At 55.4% G+C, this 22569-nt stretch overlaps 1 protein-coding gene across 2 annotated transcripts in view; it reads right to left on the reverse strand.

Moving 5' to 3' along the window:
- Window positions 1–711: 711 nt before the first annotated feature.
- Window positions 712–22569, reverse strand: part of ARRB1 (arrestin beta 1) — a 76042-nt gene continuing 54184 nt past the window's right edge. The window contains exons 4-16 of one of the 2 annotated variants that reach the window (XM_027083410.1): window positions 20866–20910; window positions 19909–20105; window positions 18488–18547; window positions 17628–17695; window positions 15317–15452; window positions 14365–14449; window positions 13864–13936; window positions 12733–12870; window positions 11467–11550; window positions 10227–10250; window positions 7251–7321; window positions 6420–6471; window positions 712–5076 (exon numbers count right to left, since the gene is read on the reverse strand). In XM_027083410.1, the coding sequence (XP_026939211.1) occupies window positions 4965–5076; window positions 6420–6471; window positions 7251–7321; window positions 10227–10250; window positions 11467–11550; window positions 12733–12870; window positions 13864–13936; window positions 14365–14449; window positions 15317–15452; window positions 17628–17695; window positions 18488–18547; window positions 19909–20105; window positions 20866–20910 (1145 nt within the window). In that variant the 3' untranslated portion in view covers window positions 712–4964. The remainder of the gene's footprint in view (window positions 5077–6419; window positions 6472–7250; window positions 7322–10226; window positions 10251–11466; window positions 11551–12732; window positions 12871–13863; window positions 13937–14364; window positions 14450–15316; window positions 15453–17627; window positions 17696–18487; window positions 18548–19908; window positions 20106–20865; window positions 20911–22569) is intronic. The other variant, XM_027083408.1, reaches the window with a different exon arrangement.

Here is a 22569-nt window from a genome sequence, read left to right on the forward strand (position 1 = left end):
GTGGGCTACAAAACCAAGTGTGTGTGTGTGTGCACGTGCGCGCACGCGTGTGCGTGTGCGCGCGAATAAGCAAATGCTTGAGCCTGGGTCTGTGACCCAAGTTCCAATAGGACGATACTTTGTATTGGAATGCTAGAGTCATTCCAACAGGAAATGCAAGAATAGAAGCTGGGCTTGCTGGTCTAAGATCAAACCTCAGAATGGTGGTTTGAAGAAGTTTTTCTTCAAAAGAAAGTTTAAAGGTGAAACCTCAGTAGGCAAGACAGATAAAAGCAGAGTTGTTCTGGTGGAAGTGGGAATGGCGGGGAGGGCTGGAGACCTATCCTCGGCCTCCACCCCCATTCTCCCACCTTAGCAGCCCCTGACGAAGCTCTGTGGCACACCAGGGGTTCCACAGCACCTGGTTTGAAAACCAGTGTGTCAGAGTCTACGGGTCATGGGTCCTGGGGATCTGTGCTTTGACTTCCCTTTCGGGGTGAAGAGTTGGGAGAGAGTGATGGGGGGAGGATGCTCCCCCTTCAACGGGCCTCTCTTTGAAGCCACCGTGCAGTGAGCCTGCAGGGGAGTGGTAGAGGTGGGGATCCTGCCCCATGGGTAGGCCATTCCAGTCCTGGAAGGAGAAAAAAAGAGAGGGAGCTGCCTGGGCCAGGAAAGCAAAATGCCAGGCCCAAGGCAGGCTTATGCACGAGTCGGGGGAGTCTGTTTTGGTCCTTGTTGACTTTAAAAACCAGAACAGGTATAGGCCTATGTCCATGAGACCCTATAAGAGTCCAAGATCGGGGCCTAATGCCTTCCTCTGGGATGGGTGGAGGATGTCCAGCCCCCAGTCGCTGGCAGGAGGGAAGCTGCCTTTGTGGGCTGCTGAAACCACCGGGGATGCGTCAGCTGGGGCTCAGGTCTCAGCGTAAGAGGCCTGGGTTTTCCCCGGACCCCAATCCCTCCCAAGTTTCACCAAGAAGCGACAACTGGCGGCTCTGGTTGGTCCTGGAGGGGGTCTTACACTTTGAAGGGAAGGGGCAGGCAACTTCTATTCCACTTCACCCTTGGGGTAGTGGGGGGGGGTTAGCACCCCTGGGCCTGTGGGACGAGGCTGTCCCTAACCTGGGATCAGATCCAATGCTTCCTGACCTCTGACACCAAGGTGTGCCCCCACCCCCCCCCAATCACTGACACAATCCATGTCCAGTCTCTCTGTCTGGGTTGCTGGGACCACTGCCCGGAGACACAGCATTCCTGAACAGTATCTGAATTTCCCTCTCGGCTGGGTCACCAAAGCCGAACTGGCCTCGTCTCATCCTGGCTGACCTCTGCCTAAGTGACATGGGGGCAAGAGATGAAGATGGCTGGGAGGGCTCTGCCAGCGGCAAACTTCCTGTGTGACCCTGGGCTACCCCCCCGCAGCAGCAGGGCCACAGCCTGGGCAGCCGTATGCAACTTACAGAGCTGACTTGCATCTCCTCTGGGCCTCACAAGTTCCTCGAGCTGGGCGGGAGAGGGATGGCAGTCTCATTTTACAGTTAGGGAAACCAATCCCAAGAGGTTGAATGAGTTGCTCAGGCTCCTCAGCTGGGTGGTAACAGCCAACACGGAGCGGCATCGTGGACTCGCAGGCCAGGGTGCTCTTCATGGCACCGCGTGGGACCAGCTTGTCAGCAACTCCCCCAGCTGAACCAAGACCCCAAGTGAGTCCACTCTGTTTGTCTGGGCTCTGAGACTGAGAAGGCCCGTGGAGTCTAGCCAAAGAACTCTGTCCTTATCTTCACGGGGACTGAACTCTTCTCTAGGTTGGAAGGCTGAGGAAGTCCAGCTGGCCGTCTGCCTGCAGACTTTCACCCCGAGCCGTGCTCTCCCTTCCTGCCCAGACTGCTATCTACATGCCACCCGCATGGCCCACTGCAAAGTCTCAGTGTGGAGAGGCAGGGTCAGCACAGGCTCCAAATGTGTGGACAGAGAGAGCCAGTACTGTGGGCTGGTGCCTGGAGCCCAGTGGGGCTCCCCCACCCCCAGTTTCACTCCAAGGGTTCCCCTGGACAGGCTGACTCCAGATGGAGAGGGACCCTGCAGAGAAGAACTCAGTCATGCTTAGGGACTGCAGGAGAAGCGGGGTCTGGAACCAACCAGAAACTTGGCAAGATGATCTGTATGTTCTTTCTCTCAGGAAGAAGCCTGAGCGTCCCACTGGGCTGCAGTGCATGTCTGTGCAGGAGGGCGCCCAGCCCAGGGGCAAGTGGGGCTAAACTCCAGCCTGTGACCACTCAAGAAGCTGTGCATTCCAATGTGGGTGGAATCCACCTGGAAGGGACACCATTTCTAATTCATATCAAGGCACTATACAGACTAGCAGCGATCATGGAACCCTGAATGCAATGGCCCCCTCGCTACTTCCCGTAAAACTTTCCCTTGACCATGAGCTTCCTGAGGACAGGGGCTGGGACTGACCCAACTCTGTGTCTCCAGTGCTCAGCGCCAAGCGGAGAAGTTGTCAACCAAGGATGGTTAAGCCAATTTCAGATGAACTTGACCACTGCCCTTCTGCAACCCTGGGCCCAAAGAGTAAATAAAAGGCTAAATGGGCCCATGATGCTTCTTGCAGCTGGAGAAATTTCAGTTCAACACTGGGATAAACCCAATATGGTGAGTGTGATTTTGAGGTGGAAGGAGGTCAAGAAACCAGCCTGAAAAAGCTTTTGTGTGACCGGGTTAGGAATGGGGGAAGAGGTCTATTTGTAGGCAAGTGATCACCCCCAAATCCTAAAGGGTCTTATATCAGCCCCAAAGGTTCCAGAAGACCACCCTGAAGAGCATATGCTTGCCATGCATTGTTCCAACAGCTCATTAACTCTCCAGCTGCCCAAATGAGGTACAGACTGCCCAGCAGGTTCTGGGAGGGGCTGGGTGCAGCGGGGACCCCAGAACTGGCCATGGGTGTGTGACTGCCCCAAGCTGACTTGGTTCTGACCTGGAGTAGGGGTCCCTAGGGTTGAGTCTTCATGAGATTCAGAAGGGAAGGGCGGGGGTACAGCGCCAGGCACGTGAACTGGGTAATTTCACCATGGAAAGTGGTTGCTCGGTCCACTCCAGGAGGGGCTGGACTGAAAAGGGTTGAGATGCAATTTGTACAATAAAATTTCGCCATCTCCCTTTTCACAAGTATGGGACAGGGATAGAAAGGAGCAAGAGATCCCCTTGCCCTGCGAATCAATATATTTGCTTGGGTATAAGGTAAACTTCAGGACATCCAAAGGGGGTGTGAAGTACTGGAGGGCTTATCACAAGCTCTTCCCCCACCCACCTCAGCAAATACAAGCTCTATCCTTCTGTAACACTCGGGCCCTAGGGCCAAGCAGCTCATGCTAGCTATGGCCACAGCTTGACATCACACAACCCCTCAGGAGCCCAAGAAGGGCCTTTCTCAGGCCTGGAGTGGGTGTGGGGTGGTGGTGCTAGGTGCTCTCCATGGCCCTGCCACCTCTGGGGTCCAATGAATCCTCGCTGGTAGCAGACAGATCAGAGTCAGTGGCTCTGGCTCCACCCACCAGACCAGAAGCTCTAATGTTCACGAATTCCTGGAGGCAGAGCTGGGAGGGCCCTTTGTGATCATCTGGTCAAACCCCTTGGTTTTCTAGGTGAAGAACTGAGGCCCAGAGATGGAAGGGAACTTGCCCAAGGTCACACAGTAAATGAGCAGTAAAGGTCAGACAAAAACAGATACCTTTTAACACTTTCTGCCTCATTGTCTGCCTGCCCTGTTGCCCTGGAAATGCCCCATGTCCCAATCACACCAACACTAGCCAATGGGTACTGGGTACCCATGACACTGGGAACTACTGGGGCGGTCATCAACTCCCCAAGGAAACAAAGGAGTCCCCCCCTTCCTTTTAGGTGAGGGCATCCTGATGGACCCTGCCACCTTCTGGGGAAGGATCCTCTTTGACTGTGGGCACAGTGACCTCAGGTGCTCTCTCCTAGCCTGCAGGGGCAGCCCAGCCCGGCCCTGGAGAACTGCAAGGGCAGGAGGACACCGGTAGCCCTCACTTCCCAAACCAGTAATCACTTCAGGGGTCACTGATCACTCTTAGGTCTACAAAGGAAGGGAGCTGGGCAGACTCTCATCTTCCCAGCCCGCCCCCATCTCTCAGAGTCACCCTTCAGGAAACCTCCTCGGGACCTTGGTGCTTTCTGAAGACCCCTCCCTTCTCTCTCTCTTCCTCTGTGCATATTTGTAGATAGGACACACACACAAGATACAAGGCAGTTAGGATAGTACATCCTGACGATACTGAAATAGACTTGGGCTACTTCACACAACTTGCCTTAGACTAGGTAACTGCTGGTAAGAAAGTCAGTCCAGCTACTTTGCTCCATTCCTGGGGTCCACAAACCTTCACCAATGCCACTGTCAGTCACAGAGGGACATGGGGGGGGGATGGGGGAGGAAGGGGAGAGGTGTTTGGTGGGTCCAAACTGCGAAAAGAACTGCATGGAGAATCTATCCACCGGTCTGCCCCTCCCAGCCAGAGGCTGGCCTTCGAGTCGGTCATGTTTTAGCTGCCAGAACTGTGTTAATCACCTGGGAAGGTGGACATCCTCTCACGTGTCTTGAACCCCCATCCCCGCCCCTCCAAGCCCTCATGCCCCATCTTCCCCTTTCTGCTCCCCATCCCAAGTCAAATTCCAAGACCAGAGCCATGTTGGCCTTTCTGGGGGTCAACAGGAAAAGAGCGGGGGATGGAGAGGTGACTGCAGTGAGAGTGGTGAGGGTGGTGCACGTGGCCCTGTTGGCATGGTGACGGGGCCAATCCTGAGGCCAGAGGTTCACCACCGTGACCTGAAAGACCACTGGGGCCCCCGGTAGAAGCTGGAAGAACAAAGGGGAGGGGGAACCAGGGCAGGAAGAAGACAAACAAGCATCCTAGTGTGTGAGAGAGGACCTGGAGCTGCCCGGAGGGAGGGCCGGCCCCAGTCTATCTGTCGTTGGGCTGTGGAGAGCCGGTACCGTCCTCCTCTTCCTCTTTGTCATCCTTCATGCCTTTCAGTCTCTGGCGAGCAAAGTCCTCAAACACAATGTCGTCGTCGCTGGTGGGAAAGACAAGGAAAACGGGTGTGTTTGCAGGGCAGGGAGAGTAGGCTTATCCAGGGGCTGGAGAGCCTGCACAGCCAGGTGGGACCCAGAGGCTGGCCTCTGGGACTGGCCTCGGATAGAAAGGCCTGCCAGGCTGGCACATCTGAATGCCCATCAATGACAGTGGGACCAGCCAGTTGTGGAAATACCAGAGGGAGGCATGAGTTTGCCTAAGGGCTGGAAATTGACCTGGTTCTTGAGGAGTTGGGGTCAAGGGACACATAAAATTGGGAGAGGGGGTCAGTGTGGCTGGGTTAGGGCCAGAGGAGGAAGTTATTCCCACAAAGAGGCCAGGCCACCAGTAGTTTCACAGCAAATTCTATTCTGAATCCCCCAAGAACAGGCCCAAGAAGCCCCATTCAACCACCCGAAGAAAGCACTCCTGTTTTCTGCACAGGAAGCAGTGGGCCTGGCTTGGAAGAGAAAACCCCTTTTCTCCAGGGAAGTGTCAGCTCACATTCTACCCTGAGGGATCTTGGATAAGACAGGGTCTGTGGGGGGCAGGGAGGGGGGGTAGGCCAATCTAAATAGGGGGGCAGAGAAAATGTGGGTGGGAAAAGAGGGTGCCTGAGGGGGTTTCAGGGCTAAGGGCTGCTTCTAAGAACAGTAAGTTCCCTTCTACTATAAGACATGTCCGCATAGGCCCACCCAAGGCCCAAGCCCCACAGAATTCAGCCAGCCACATGGGGTGTCCTCATGGGGTGACTTAAAACCCCATATCCCAAATATCTCCTGGGGGACAAAGGAAGTGTAGATTTGGAGCTGGAGTGAGAAAGCTGCTTGGCCCTGGAGGTATTTCCTGATGTTCGCCCAGGTCCTCCCCCTCTGGCCACTGTCCGGTGACACGACAGCCTTCGACCTCAGGGGAATCCACATTGGTCCTCAGGAGTCAGAAGCAACAAGATCCCCAGAAACTTCCCCTCCCTACGGCCTGATTCCACTGGTTGGGTGAAGCCCAGGCAAGAGAGCCCCAGCCCAGGGCCACAAACCAGCCCTGTGACAGCCGAGCAGGTGCTGTGGATGGACGAACGGACTGACGGACTGACGGACGTGCAAGGACGAGGGAGGAAGACAGACCCCACCAAGGCAGGAGGAAGAGGAACAGGCACCGAGGGTCCTTCAAGTCACATGCAGGCAAGCGGGTTGCTGAAGAGGCGAGCAGAGGCAGCTCTCAGCAGACGGGTTAGACCAGCTGCTCCTCACGGGGTTAATTAGCATAAATGCAAATAACCAGGTAGCCCCGCCCACCTCCCAAGGCCCGCCCCCCCAATATGTCTGCAGGCAGGGTTTGGCTTACGTGGTGTCAAGTTCTATGAGATTGGTATCTACTGGAGCCTCGTTCTCTGGAACTAAACACAGGGCAGACGAGCGCCCATGGGTTATTGGTGAGTGGGCAAGTGGGCAGGTGGGCACAGGTCCCCACCCTGGGACAACTAAGCTAAGATGGGGAGGGAAAGGAGGAAGGGGAGTGGAGAAGGGGGGGGCTGGTCCCTGGTCTTGGTAACACCTCGAATAACCTTAAATGCAGGGAGGAGGGTCCAGGGAGGGCCAGGGAGGCCCACAGCAGGCCCAGAAGAACAGAAAAATCTCTGGACCCTGCTCCTTTTGGCACTTCTCCAGCACGACTTAGATTCATTTGTCGCATGCAGGACTGTTACTAACTCTAATACAACCATTTATTCACATTTTCACATCTCTGAACTTGGGGTATGTTTACAATCAATGGCATTTCAAAGTTTAATTGTGGGAACACTTTTCTTTCTTTGTGGTACATACTACAATGTTTCTTTCAACCGAAACAGTCTTAGGTTTAATCCGGTATCACTTGGAAAAATTATGGGGATGGTGTGTCCAGGGATCATCTTATCCATGCAGCCCCTTCCGCTATGCCTGGATGCCAGACAAGGGCTCCAAGCATGGCCTGTGCAGCTCCCACCACCACCCCCAGCCCAGAGAGAACAGAGCCAGACCTCTCTATCTCCTGAGGAGTCAGATGCAAATAGGAGTGTGGGCCTCACAAAAGATCCCATGAGCTGGGGAAAAGGCGTGACCCTGGGCTGAAGGCTGACCCAGAGGTAGGTGGGGTGATAGGGATACCCCATCCCAGTGACCCACAGATTCTGCTCACCTTCCCGATGCGGGGGTTCCTCTTTGGGCTTGGGGTGCATTAGGGTGAAGGGCAGCTCCACAGCCACGTCACTGAAAGAGACCCAGACCAGTTGAGCCTTGAATCCAGTCCCAGGCTGTGAGTCTCAATGCCCTGTCACTTTGAGGACTGGGGAGGGTTTTACGGTAGCTGTGGGCCAAGAGGCAGGAAATCTGGCCCCAAGACCCAGTTCCACCACTCTCTGAGCATCAGTCTATCTGGGAGTTGAACTGGGAGATTTCTTCTCCTGGCTCCAAAAAACATGGAAACTTCCCCTTTCCTGAGAAGGATCCCTGGATTCCCACGAGCTGGGAGGAGGCACAGGGGTGGGAAAAGGGTTGCCCAGGGCAGTGAGTGTGCATCTTGCTCGCTGAGTGGCTCCAGAGGTGCCCTGAGTCCCTGCTGGCCTCAAATGGCCACAGCCAGCCCAGCCTCCCCTGACACTGCCCTTCCCAACTTCCTGGTTGGAACTCCTCCCACCCTCACTCTGTCTTATCTCCCAACATCTCCAGGGGGCTCCTGTGAAAGTGCTCAGGTGGCCCTAGCCCCCTGCAATCTAGATGAGGCACTGCTGAGGTCGGCTTAATCAAATTCAAGCTAGATGGGACCCAGGCCCCAGCACCGTCTACATTGTGCATAGAGCCTTGAAGCCATGTGGGGATGGAAGGATGGGAGCGGTGCTGCTACTGGCTAACGTTTCTGACTGGGCCTTCTCTCCCCTTAGCCCTGATGGACAGAATAATAACAAGAGCAGACACTCACATGGTACTGACTCTGTGCCAAGGAGGAGTCTACTTTTTTTTTTTTTCCGCCTTGCTGCTCAGCTTGCAGGATCTTAGTTCCTTGACCAGGGATCAAACCTGTGCTCCCTGCAGTGGAAGCGCAGAGTCCTAACCACTGGACTGCCAGGGCATTCCGCCAAGGAGTAGTCTAGAGTCACTCATTTAACCTTCACAACAACAATGTACAGGCTGGGAAATTGAGACCAAGGAGAAAACGCAGCATATCCAAGGCCGTACAGCTCTTAAAAGAAAGTGACAGGGCTTCCCTGGTGGTACAGTAGTTAAGAATCCACCTGCCAATGCAGGGGACACGGTTCAAGCCCTGGTCTGGGAAGATCCCACATGCCGCGGAACAACTAAGCCCGTGCGCCACAACTACTGAGCCTGTGCTCTAGAGCCCGTGAGCCACAACTACTGAGCCCGAGTGCCACAACTACTGAAGCCCACGCGCCTAGAGCCCGTGCTCTGCAACAAGAGAAGCCAGCCAATGAGAAGCCCGCGCACCGCAACGAAGAGTGGCCCCCGCTCACCGCAACTAGAGAAAAGCCCGCGCGCAGCAACAAAGACCCAACGCAGCCAAAAATTAATTAATTAAATAAAGAAATTAAAAAAAAAAAGAAAGTTACAGACTGAGGATTCTGACTCCCTAATTCACACCCTTAACCCTGTGTGATAACATCTCAGAATTGAGAAGGTGATTCCACCCACCTTCTTTCTCCACTCCAGACAAAAGCAGCCCTGAAAGCTCCTCCACTCCACTTAGGTGGTATCACCCTACAAGGCCCTATCAACTGTGAGCGCCTACAGGCACATCATCTTACTGACTTTGCTGCCAGGGGCCGGTTGAGAGGAGGATGGGGCAGGGGACGGAGGGGTCAGGGGTATAAACTACGCAACCAGAAAGGGCTGTTCCACCAGCCCCACCACTCACTGAGGAACACTTCACATCTTTTTTTTTTTTTGGTACATGGGCCTCTCACTGTTGTGGCCTCTCCCGTTGCAGAGCACAGGCTCTGGACGCGCAGGCTCAGCGGCCATGGCTCACGGGCCCAGCCGCTCCGCGGCATGTGGGATCTTCCCGGACCGGGGCACAAACCTGTGTCCCCTGCCTCGGCAGGCGGACTCTCAACCACTGTGCCACCAGGGAAGCCCCAACACTTCACATCTTTAAGTCTCACTGAGCTTATCTGGAAAACGGGGCTAACTATACCTACCTTCTAGAGCCACTTCCAGGAGGTGACGTAGGTAAAAGGCTTGGTTAAACTGTGAAGCTTATGCCTGCCAGAATTATTACTTCCCCTCAATAGGAACATGGGGGTTTCATAAGGCTATTGAAACAATTTGGCTTTTTTGTTTTTGTTTTTTTTGCTTTTTGCTTCCAAAGGGGATTGCTTCTCCAGGTTCACTTGGAAAAGTGAGCTATCAGAATGGAAGCTGGTGGAAGACTGACTGCCAACCTTCACTAAAGCCATCCAGAATACAGATGGAAGAATCTGGACCTTAACCTTCCACCAGGCTATGAGCAGTCAAGGGCAGGGGGTGGATCTGGTTCCTCTCTGGGAGCTCAGTCCCCCTCACAAGGCTGGGCTCAAGTATGGGTTCAGGAAATTCTTACTGAATTACACTGCATTGAATTTCACCTCTCCAAATGGACTCAGTTTTCTTGGATGAGCAATAGTGGCATCTTGTGACAGGAGGAAGCAAAGCACTGAGTTTGGGGCACAGGTATTTTTGGAATGCACGTGGATCCAGCTGGCTCCAGGAAGCCTCGTCTACAAAGGCAGATCTCAGGACCTCTCCCTGACACACTCAGCCAGCAGGTAGTTCTCATTAGTGTAGAAGTTTGAAAGCCACAAAGCCTGCATTTCTCCAAAACATCCTGTAAAACAGACTGATTGGGGGCCACTCCCCAGATAAATGGAGCCAACTTTGCTGTCCGCAAAGGTCCTTGTCACTTGGGTAGGGTGGAAGAGCAGGGCGAGGTTTGAAAGGAGAAACTGCACCTCCCCAGTCCCTCTGGAGAGGGTCCTAGTCCCGGCACAGGCCTGAGCCTGGCAATCAAAAGTGACCGCTAAGATTCCTTCCAACCCAGTGCCCGTGATTCTGGACAATCAGGACAATGGTCTCTGGGCCCTTCAGGCAGGTGAGTTGATCAGGTTGAAGGAAGGGACTTTACCTGGATGCAAGATCTCCCAACAGGCTGTGGGTGGGTCAGAGGAGGCGGGAGAAGTGGTCAGGAGAGAGTTCAGAGAGGAAGAAAACAGAAAGCACGTTCATTTACCACCTCTGTTCCCCTTTGGGGTAGATTAGATCCTGGGACACACTCTACCCACCCCAGTTGTAACTGCTCGTTCAGGGACATACGGAGGTGTGAGCCCTGCGTGGGGAACTGGAACCCAGGCCCGGCTAAGCCAAACTCCCCGCGAGGGGAGCCCCAGGGTCATTATCTGTAAAGGAGACATAAAAGTTAACCCCTGTGCTGCCTGCCCTGGGGAGGCTGGGGCTATCCAATGGCAGAAGGAAGCACTTTAGGATTCCCCAAGGGTTCCTCAAGAAGGAGCCTGAGGCAGACTGCGGGTCCTGCAAGAGTCGCAGGACACGGGATTTGAGATTTGTGATTCTGAGATGTCCTATAATATATGGTCCGTATTACACACTGTCACCTGCACGAGGCATTATTCTAAGAATAAAGGAGACTCGATGTCTAATGCTATTAGCTTTCCAATCTTTTCATAGAAATTTATGAATTAAAAAAATCCCTCTGACAAATTAGAAATCCTAATTCTAGGTTTATAACAACACGTAGGCCCAACATATGGAGAAAAGTGGGAGTTCTCTCTGAGCTTCCACCAGACAATGCTCCAGGTAAGGGGATACGTTTGGTCTACCGCCATGACCCCAGCAGCCAGCCTGTGACCTGAGATGAAGGGAGGAGATTTCAGGAAATGTGTGAGGAATTGTCTGGGCCTCTGTTTCCCCATCTGTAAAATGGGAGAGTCGGAGCATCCCCAATCCAACTCTGGAATTCTGAGCTCCTTGAGCCATTTCCCCAGCAGATCAGCCTGGGTATGAGTCGGGGTGGGTGCTGTGCCCTGAGACGTGATGACGGACATGGCACCCTTGTAGACCCCACAGCACAGACTCTGAGGAAGCTTCCCCCCACCTCCCACGTGCCCAGACTGGCGATGGGGAAGAGGAGGAGGAAAAAGAGGAAGAAGAGGAGAAGGGGGGAGGAGAGAAAGAGGGGAGGGGCAAGAGAGGGGCCAAAGGCCTCTGAAGTAGAAGAGGGAAAGGGGAAGGAACAGGATTCAGCTAAAAGGTCCAGCAAACAGGCAGAATGGGGCAGCGGGTGTGGCCATCAGGGACCTCCCTGCTGCACTTCGGGGTCTGGGTCTGGGCTGGGCTGTAGCACTTACCCTCCCCGAGACACCACCAGCTTCACCTTCACTTTGTAGGAAACAATGATGCCCAGGATCTCCCGGTTGGCTCCTTCCCTCAACCTGCAAGGCGACACGGGGAAGTCGGTTCACAGGGCTTGCTGGTGGGCAAGACCCGGCAGGATGGGGCGCGGTGTGGGCAGCGGCCAGCGGTCCCTTTCCTGGCCACTCAGCCACCAGGTCCAGGCAGAGCCCAGTGCGTGAGAAAGGCGAGGTCTGCTCTCAGGGAGCGGGAACTCAGAGCCCTGGCTTCCGAGTCTGGCTTTGAACCCCTGCTTCCCTCCAGGGGCCTGAGTCCCAGCAGTGCTGTGCTGCTGTGCGGAGCGGCTCTTCCTGCTCTCGCGTGGATTCCCTTTGTCTCACTCCTGAGCCAGAGAGGAGAGGGCAGTTGGCAGGGGAGAGGAGGGGAGTGGGTACCAGGGAAGACCCTGCAGGAAGTGATGCTTTAATTAGGTCTCGAAAGCAGGTAGGATTTGAGCCAGGGAAGAAGACAGCAAACACTCCAAGGGGAGATGGTAGCATAGGAAGGGGCGGGTGAGACGGTGTTTGGGCTGGAGTGGCGGGCAGCGGTGCTGCAGAGGTGGGTCAAACCCCCAGGAAGGGCCAGACCTCAGCGGGCAGGGCAAGACGGGTCCCCACACCCCCAGGTCTCCACTAGTGGAGGGTGGCCTCAGGGAGTCAGTGGTGACCGTGGGACAGGAGTGACCCTATGTTATGGCCCTGGGATCTCTGCCCTCCGGGGACACCCCCACGTGTGGTTTAGCCCAGCTCACCACCCTCAGATCTCCAGACTCCCCAGGCCTGTCCTGAGTCACCCTCTCCTGCTAGGACCCTCCCAGAAGCCACTCCCTTCCTTCCTTCCTTCCAGCCTTGCTCTGCCTCAGGGTCACACTCTATCCAACAGAAGACATGACGTCAGAAGCTCCTGCCTCTTGCACGAAGCCTTTCCAGGTTGCCCTCCCCTAGGCAAGCCAGCAGAGCGCAGCACTGACTACGAGAGGCTGGTCGAGTGGTCCATCTTGCTCTCTGGGGCACCCCTGGATAAGGGTGGGATTGGGGGACAGCTTCTCTGGCAGTTCAAGCTCATGAGGACAGGCCCTGGACAACGCTTGGGGAGAGGGTAGCCTGAGCCCACGCTGGCACTGGTGGGACCAAGGTGGGTGTGGACCCGTTTTGGGGAAGGGTAGGGGAGCCAGGGGAGGGGGGACATCCAAGAGCCTGGGACTAGGGAGGGTAGGTCCTCACAGGGTGCTGGAGGCCAGGTTCGTGTCCTCATGTTTGAGCTTCCCGTCCAGGGCGAGGCCCCGCTTCTCTCGGTTGTTGGCCAGGAAGGGGGTCAGCGTGTAGACCTTGCAGAATGTCGAGCTGGGCGCCACTGTGTCACTGGGAAGAAGGGGAACCGATGTGGAGATGCCCCCCAGAGCCAACCCCAGCCCAGCCAGGTCACAGAGCCCGGCCCTGATCCAAGTCCCCCTCCGCCACGAAGGGGCCACATGGGCCAGGCCCAGCTCTGGCAGGGAGACCACTGCCACCCTAAAGGGGCACATCTCTGCTCCACATGCAAACAGCAGTGACTCTGGGGTGATCCAACAACTTCATTCTTGGTTCGTAAGCAGGTGCAAGGTTTAAAGATTCAAGGTACTGCTCGGCCCTGTGCTGTTTGGCGAGGATAATTTTTTAGTGGAGACAGCATGGACTTTTTCTTTCCCTAACACATTATTATGAAAGAATTTCAAACATACAGGAAAACTGAAAGAATTGTGCAGTGAACACCCATATACCCACCCCCTGGGTTCTACAATGAAGACCTTATTTGCTGTATCTCATCTCCATCCATCACGTGTAAGGTGTTTGGATTGTTCAGTCTTGACCTGCTTTTGCTCCATCCGCCATCCCCCTTCTCAACAATGAGCGAGCTGGGGTGTAGCAAGCCTCAGAGTCAGAAGAGCCCCAGCTCTGCCGCCGGCCGGCCCTGTGAGGCTGAGCAGGTCACCTCTCTGGCCGCATTTCCTTCCCTACGGACTGGGGTCAGCAGCAACCCCAACTCAGAGGGCTTTGTGCGATCTAGGTTTCCAGTACAGTGCAATTATTCTCTTCCCTCCATAACCCCGGTCCTCTTAGATTCACTAGCTCTTATTTTGTCATTCTAGTTTTAGTGGGTCTTTCCCCTGACTGTAGCATGCATTTCCTTATAGCTAAACCAAGTGGATGGTTTCTAAAAGGCTGTTCAGGGTCATTTACACTGAGCGGCAAGGAAATCTGAGGCCAGGCCCTCTGCCAGGTGGAGAAGAGCCACCTGGACCTGTGACCAGACCTAGGGCTTCTCTTTTCCCCACCGGATCCCACACGCCCAAAGCTGGCCTTGCGCTCACTTACTCGGCCTCTTCCATGGCCACGGGGCACTTGTACTGCGCTGTGTTGAAAAGGCAGATGTCTGCATACTGACGCACTGGGGAGGAAGAGGGAAACAATGTGGGGTGAGCCAGGGGTCCCAGGCTCCCCGAGTTGGGGATGTTCAGCCCCAGACAACAGCCAGTCCACCAGAAGCTTCTGCAGGAGATGGACCCATCCTCTACATGGCAGCTCAAACATGCCCACTCCTTCCATAAACAAAAATCTCCCCCTGAAAGACAGCCCTTGCCAGAACCTAGGGAACCTAAGAGAAGAGGGGGCTTCAACAGTAAACTCATTACCCCGCCAATAAGCAGCCTGTGTTACCAGCCTCAAAAGCCTTGCCCTTTGGCTTAGCAGGCCTTGGGCTTCTCTGTGGGCCGGTAGTTATGTACAAGGCTGTTAGTGAGGGGAGAGCCTTCAGCTACCCCAACCCCTGCGAGGAGTCCCCTTGCCACCCCCTGGGCCGGCCCTCTGCCCGAGTACCCGAGATCTTAATCTTCTTCACTGTCTTGTTGGTGTTGTTGGTGACGTGGACGTTGACACTGATGGGTTCTCCGTGGTAGTAGATCTGGGAGGTGTAAGAAGGGAGAGGGATGGATGGGAAGCCTCCAAAACTTTAGATGACGGGGAGGGAGAAGAGGCCCCACACACATCTCCTGGGGTTCCCCAGGCCTTGGCCACTCTGACATTGGCCCCAAGTTCATCAGCCACTTGCCACTGATGCCACTGGGCATGTTAAACTTAAGTTCCTTTGTGGGACCTTGAAAGATAATTAAGTTAGAAGGTGATACTCCTGTGTTCCACTCCGGGGTTGGCCACCAGAAGTAACGATAACAGTAATAATAATGGTAATGAGGGTGAGAGTGGTGTGACCTTGAACAGGTTATCTAAGCCTCAGTTTCCCCCTCTGTACAATGGAGGGACTGGAGTAGGTGATATATCAAGTCCCTGCCGGCTCTGGCTGCCTGGAATTTAGACCCAGGAGGGTCTGGAAGAAGCAGGAGAAAGGTGGGGAAGGGCTGATGCACTCACTGAGGGAACCTGCTCTGAATCCTCATTGAAGAGCCTCAACTTGCATCTTGGCCCAAGCACTTGCCTTCAGCTGCCCCCGCAAAGGGAGAGGAGGTGCTCACACTTCAAAGGGGGACAGGGGTGCAGGGAGATGGCCAGGACCCAGGAACCTTCAGGAGGTACGCTGACTTCTGAAGTCAATCGCACACTTCGAGCTCATGCCCCACCTCTGCCACGCCTTTAGTCCCCAAGAGGCTTCTCCAAATCCTCCAACGGAGGTCTCATATTCCCTGAGCCCTGTGATCCTTGGGCTGGAGGCAGAAGCTCCCAGCCGAGGAGGCCCGGAGGGCATGAGAGAGGTGGGATCTGAGGCTCCAGCCCTGGGGGAGCGGTCCCCACCCCCTGCCAAGCCCGAGCCTCCTACCTCCTTATCCAGGGAGGCCTCCAGATGCAAGGGCTTATCCGACATGAGGAACTGCCTGGTGGTCTCGGCTGTGGGCTGCGGGCCGGGCCTCTCCGGGGCGTATTGCACCTTCCGGATGATCAGGCGCACAGAATTCCTAGTGGAGATGGGTAGAGCAAAAGATGACCAGAGTCACCGGCCTCCATCCTCTTTCCTTGCGACCCTCACATCCTTCTCTTGCTGAAGAGACTGCCATGGTTCCCATGACCTCAGACTCCAGTCCAAACTGCAGAGTTTGGCATAGGGCCTTGTCACCATCTGGTCCCACTCCAACCTCCTCCATCTTGTCCCCAGCCTCCTCCACTTCTTCACTATCATTCTCGATGGTCTATCTAGTCCTATTTCTGAAGCTCTGCTTATACTGGGTCCCAGCCTATAACACTCTCTTCCAGCTTCTGCCCTCATTTGCTTCCTTCCTCAAGGCCCAGCCAAACACCCGCTCGACCAGGAAACTCCCGAGATCCGCCCACTCTGATCTTCTCCTGGTCTGAACTCCCTCCCACCACATCAGAGGCCGAACCGTCCCACGGCAGCACTTCATGTGGATCTGTGTGCTGGTAGCCAGCGGGACGCTAAGAAAGGGACTGTTGTTTCACTTCCTGCATCTCTTATGTCACCTAATAGTGTGAGTTCTTTAAGGACAGAAGTTTTTGTCTACGTTGTTCACTACTGTATTCTCAGTATTTATGACAGTGCCTGCTGCCATATAATAAATACCTGCTAAGTATCTATTAAATAAAAATATACACAGGGAACAAGGGGCCCATGAAGAAACGGGGCTCAGAGAGGTGAAGGAGTTCAGTGAGGAGGTGTGGATTCAGGCAGAGGGAGTAAAGAGGATAAAGACTCAGTGAGAGGATGGAGGCCCAGAGATGGGATGGGGCTCAATGAAGGTGATGGGCTCAGGGAGGAAACAAGGACACGAAGATTTGGTGAGGGGATGGGACTCAGTCAGGCAGTCTCCTGTCAGGTGTGCTAGGTATCCCGGCATCCCTTTTTCTCAGCTAAGCCACCTCCATTCCCTGAGCTGGATAGCCGGGGCTAAAGTCCTAGCTCTCCCCATACTAACTATATGACCTTGAGTAAATTAACCTCCGTGCCTCAGTCTCCTCATCTGTAAAATGGTGACAACAGCAGGACCCACTTCTTAGGGTTGCTGTGAGGACTGAATTAGTTCATACATGTCCGTCACTTTGAACTGTGTCTGGTGTCTAATAAGCTCTTGATAAGTGATAGTTGCTATCTCATTATTAGTAACTCCAGCGTGGACTTAAAATGTCCCATTGGTGGTAGGTGCTGGCTCTCAATGCTGCCTCCTCTTCCCTGCTCTGGTTAGGCCACCTACCACAACCTACAACCCCCTTCCTTTCTTCTGATCTCAGGGCTTAAGAAGAAAAGGGGCACAGAGAAGCAAGGGAGAAGGATCCCATCTCCACACACACATAAGCTGCCAGGCTGGAGTTAGAGATGTGCAATGCATCCTGCGACCACTAGGTGGCAAACTCAGCCCGCTCCCTAAGAGGCTGCAGCGCCCTCAGGAAGCAGGGTGCATCAGAGCTGGGGGCTGAGGCCAGCCTCGCCGGGAGCCAGAGCAGAGCCCGACCCCAGGAGGGGCAGGTGTGAGCGCGGGGCTGGGCAGCTCACCCCAGAAGTCAGGGCCAGCTATTTCTGGCTGCTAGCTTGGGCTCTCTGTCTGCCCAGGGCTGTGTCTCTCCAGGAAAAGGTTTCCCCTCTCTGACATACGGCTGACCTCCTCCCTCTGCCCTGGGTGGGCTCACGTTCTCCCCTTCCCTGCCTTGTTTAGAAGCCTCCATTGACACCCCCCTAACCCGCCGCCACAACCTCCTGCTGATGGCCTCCCAGGAGAACTGGGAGATGGGGGTCCAAGCTGGCGGGAAACATCTTGTTCACTGTTTAAAACAATCTGATTTTCGTTTTTCGTTTTTTTTCCAAAACAAAATTAAAGGACACGCCGTCTGGAGAGGAAGAGATTAGAGGCAGGGAGATAAGGGAAGCGGGTACAGTGGTGCAAAGGAAAAAGCGCTGAGGCCTGAGCCAAGGCAACTGAGCCACCTCCCCCAGGAAGCCCTCACAACCTGCAAGCCTTCCCGAGTGCCCTTTGCAGAGTTCCCAAGGCTGGAACGTGAGGCCCCTCCTCGCACACTTCCAGGCATTGTGACTTCTGTCTTCTTCGGACTTTGCCCATCCTGTCTCCCTACCCCTGCCAGCAGGCAGCCCACGCCCAGGCAGGCGGAAGCTGCGCCCTTCTCACCGCTTGTGGATCTTCTCCTCCAGGTTCTCGGCGCAGAAGGCTTTCACTTCATAGTCCACACCGCAGGCCTGTGGGGAGGGGTCACTGACCGCAGAGCCTTGGAGAGGACCGGCTCCCGTGAGCACAGCCTGCCCACCCTCTCATGTAACAAGGCCGCTGGATGGGAGCACCACGTTCCCACGGCCTGACCCCCCTCGTCTGACTCGGAACCCTGCGCTCAGCCAGCCGCGGGGCTGCCTCCCCCATCCGACCTTCCCGCAGAGCTGCTCCCTGACCGGGCTCCTCTCCAGACTCCTGCCTGTCTGGGGGGCTGTCCTCATCACTCAGCGAGGCAGCCGCCCAGAAACAACAACAGGCACCTCTGCAGCCCTGTTTAGAGAGCTCCCCCTGACCTCCGGTGCACAGACCCTGCACTGCGCGTGTCCCTGCAGCGTCTCACTCCACCCTCTAGACCGCACGACGAGGCACATCCTACCACCTCCATTTCGCAGATGAGGAAACGGGCTCAGAGATCTGAGGCCTGGGCCACTCATGGTGTCACTCCTCTCTGAGCCTCAGTTTCCCCACCTGGGAAACAGTGATGACGGCACCTCCGCACAAGGTTGTGAGGCCGGCTGGTTTTCCAGAGAACATTCTGCAGACGACACCGAGGCCAGCGAGAGTGACCCTGGACACATAACTGAGTGATACCGTATCTGCTGCCCTGTCTGTAGACTGCTCATCTGAGGTGGGATCAGCCTGGCCTAGAGGCAAGGAGGCTTCCACACGGAGGGTTCCAGCACCCTCCCCAGAGAGAAAGCCAGGGAACTGGAGACACAGTGTCCTGGACCCAGAGAGATGCTCCCTTGGGGGTGACCCACCTTCCCTGTGTCTTCAGGCCCCGGCTGCAACGTCACAGAACATGGGAGGTTCGGAGCGATCTGTTAAGAGGACGGACAGACCTGTCACATTCACCACTGACCTCTCTGTGTCTCCCACCCCAGGCACCCATACACACATTCATCAGACCAGGGGACCCTGAGGACAGGCCATGTCCCTCCCATCAGACTAGGGAATTCAGGGGACAGACCATGTTTCCCCCATCAGACCATGCCAAGCCACGCCCCATGTTAGACCAGAGGCCCCTTCAGTTACACCAAGGATTTCAGTGTTTTTCTTTATCTAAGGGTTTAACCCAGCACAGTCCCCACAGAACAAGAGGTGAAAAGGTCTTTCCACGATGTCCACTGTGGTAGGCAGAATAATGGCCCCCCAAAGACGTCCACATCCCCATCTCCAAAACCTGTGATAACGTTACCTTAAATGGCAAAAGGAACTCTACAGCGTGATTCACTTAAGGATCCTGAGATGGGGAGATTACCCTGTATTAACCAGATGGGCCTTATCACAGGGTCCTTAACAGTGAAAGCAGGAAGCAGAAAAGACAGCGTCAGAGTGATGGGATTCGAGAAAGACTGGACCAGCCATTGCTGGCTTTGAAGATGGAGGAGGGGCAGGCTAGGGACCAAAGAGTGTGAGTGGTTTCCAGAAGCAGGAGAAGACAAGGAAACAGTTTCCCTCCTGGAGCCTCCAGAAAGAAGGCAGCCCTGCTGACACCTGATTTTAGCCCCGTGAGACCTGATTTTGATTTCGGACCTCCAGAACTGTAAGATAACACATTCGTGTTTAAATTAGCAGGTTTAATTACTACCAGGTTTGCGATGATTCCTTAGAGCAGCCAGAAGAAGCTAACACATCTATGACAGAGAGGATGGCTCTGCGTCCTCTCTCCTTCTCTGACCCTCACAGAAAGCCGGGGGATTTCACTGAATCACAGAATCAGAGTCTGAGAAACAGTTAATTTGAAAATCCAGAATCTTGGGGTCTTGGAGTGGAAAGATGGCCGAGCAGGGAAATCCACTACTTGCCATCCTCATTTGTGAGCTGGGTTGAAGCAGGGCTAGTGGGCAGCCGGTCTGAGGGAGGAGACAGCCTTGCGGTGACCCAGGGGCCAGAAAGGGCTCCTTCTTTCTCTGCAGCAGCCCCCCTCGACCCCCCTTTCTCCCATCAATGACCCGGACTCAGGAGGGTCTGGGGAGTAGCGCAGAGGTAAGGGTGATGCCCCTGGCAGTGGCCAGAGACACTTACCAGGCAACGTAAGTGCCAATGCCCTGGTCCCAGCGTACACTGGGAAACTGGGTGGCACGGCGCTGCTGCCCCAGCTGCCCCCATATGCCTGCCCAGAGGGCTTGCTAGACGTGATGTTTCTGGAGTGGGGCCCCAGGGGCTGGCAGTCCCTGACCTCAAAGGTGAAAGGGTAGGCGTGCTCGCCCAGCTTCTTGATGAGGCGCTCCTGCAGCCGAGTCAGGGGTTTCTTGTCCTCAGGGGCTGGCGGGAAGGACTGCACGTTGGCCACAAACAGGTCCTTGCGAAAGGTCAGGCCCAGGACATCCAGGTCCTCCCGGCCGTAGCGGAAGGCGCAGGTCAGTGTCACATAGACTGTGGAAGCAGGGGACACTAAGGAGGGGCCTGGGAGGGCAGCAAACACCCCCCCCCCGCCCCCAGAGCGTGAGCCGCAGCCCTGGGACTGGCCCCACTGGAGGCACAGGTCTGTCCCAGAGCTCCTGCGGGGAGGGCTGCGCTGCCCTTGGGATGGGGTGTCAGGTGCCTGGCCCCTGGGAGGAAGTGGGGCTGACTGCTGGATCGGTTCTGTTCTTCTCCACCCCCACTGCAGCCCAGGGCATGTGTGGAGAGGGTCTGACAGGGTTGATAGGGGCTGGGAAGGAGCACAGTGGGAAAGAGTAGTGGGAGGGGAAACAAGTGCTGGGTGGTGTCCAGAAGGCTCAGAGTCTTGTCCCACTCACCCCCCGCCCCACCTCCTGTCCTCCTGACCTTAGACAATTCCTTGACCTCCCCAGGAATCAATCTTCTCTTCTGTACAATGAGACCCTAACTCCTGCTCTGTTTGCATCCCCAGCCTTGCAACAGTCATGATGGATTGATGTAAAAGGGCTCAGGGCATTAGAAGGTTCTCCCAAAATGGGCGCGGGCAGGGCCGCCCCAGGCCGGGGGAGGCCAAGGCACCTGCTCTGACGTTGACTGGAGCTGTCGAGGGAAGTACCAGCAGGGAGGGGCAGGGACAGGCTTGTTGCCTCTCTTACTGCTGACATTCTGCCTGCGAGTCAGGAAGGCCCTCGGCTGGAGGTCATGGAGGAAAAGGAGGCCCCCTGACAGGCTGGGGGTAAGGGCCACAGCTCACCTCTCCTCTCCTTGAGATACTCAGGATCCACCAGGACCACACCATCTGGAGGAAGGACAGAGGGTGAGTAGACTTGACCATTTCAACTTCTGAGCCCCAAACACCAAGTTCAATTGAAACTCAACCATTTTTCTGTCCAAAAGCATCATGAGCGAAATGGGGAGGCCAGCGCCCGGTCGATGGTACCACCATGTCCCCCCTTACGCACCCACCCAGGCTGGCCTGACAGACCCAGCTCACAACTTTGGGCAGATTATTTAACTTCTGTTTCTTCATCTGTTAGTCAGAATAAGAAGATGGGTCCAAAACCCCAGTATCAGGTATACTCTGGAATTCAGAAGGTTTGAATTGTAGGAACACCATATGGTCCACAGGTTCTCTAATGTCTTCTGCCAGCTCTGGGGCGGCACCCCTTGTCAATCATTGATACCTCTGCAGGGAGACGCAAATATTTTCACCAAGAGGGTCACTAAGGTATCGGTGGCCTCCCATCAGTTCAGGTCAGGTTTGCCACTGATGGAATTTTGTGTCAAACTCATGAACAGTTTGGGGCTTGCAGAGTTTTGGGATTTGGGATTAACAGATGCTGTAGTACCTACGTCATAGGGCTCCTGTGAGGACGAGATGAGTCAGTATGTGTAAAGTGTTAGACAGTGCCTGACACGTGTGACACCATGGAGAATGTCCCGAGGCCTGGTCTTGGGAGTACAGAGTCCAGCTGAAGACGAAGGATGTTTTCTCTGCCCAGACCCCAGGAGGCCAAAAAGACTGGCTCAGGGGTCACCCTGTCACCTGCCCTCCCCAGTCTAACCCACAGCCCCCCTCACCCCACACTGACCCCCAGAGCTGACCCCTCAGAGGCCACATTAGGAAGTGAGTGCCCGGAGGGTTCCTGGTCTTCTCCCAGTGCTGGGCAGGTCCAAGGGACGACTGGTCAGGGGGTGCCCACCCCGTGCCCAGAGCCTGACGTGCATCTTCCCTCCTTTTACCGTGGGCTTTCCTCTGGGCCTGGGCACCAGGGGCTGAGTGGAAACTCAATGCAGAGGACATCCCAGCAAGGGCACTCCCCGAACCAGGGGTATCAGGGAAGGCTCCCTGGGGGAGGGGGAGGGGGAACCAGGTCTTAAGGGCAAGTAAAGGTCATCATTTAGGTGACCAAGGGACAGCCCAAGGTGGGCAGTGGGAAGAGCACGGCTCTGAGGCTTGGGAGAGCAGACCCCGGAGGCGTAGGAGGAAGGAGGGCCGGGCCTGACCTTAAACGTCCTGTCTGTGAGGTCAGGGGGCTCGGACTTGCCCCTGAGTTTGCAGGGTAACCAGGGGTAGAGTTAAACATCGGGAAGACACAATCAGCTCAACGTTGTGAGGGAAAAAGATTTTCTCACTGTGGGTCATTTGAGCAACTCTGGACGACACCCCAGCACTCTCTGGGATCTGCAGAGCCTGGCATGAAGCAGGTGCTCTATGAACACTTGTCAAACAGTTCTCAGGGTGCCTGTGTGTGTCAGGGGAGCCAGATCCCTCGTGTCCCTCTCCCCAGTCCCCGTGACCTCGCTGCTATCCTTAAAGGCCAAGGGGTGTGACAGCCCTGGCCTCAGACAGCCTGTAGGAAACTTTGCCTTGGAGCAGGCCACAGGCGAACACAGGGATGCTTGCTCCCTGCCTCCAAGTTCAGGGAGGAGATGGAAATGGCAGAGGGGGCAGTGA

This window comes from Aethalodelphis obliquidens, unplaced genomic scaffold (genome assembly GCF_003676395.1).
Source record: "Aethalodelphis obliquidens isolate GAN/ISIS:26980383/991018 unplaced genomic scaffold, ASM367639v1 scaffold50, whole genome shotgun sequence".
NCBI lineage: Eukaryota > Metazoa > Chordata > Mammalia > Artiodactyla > Delphinidae > Aethalodelphis > Aethalodelphis obliquidens.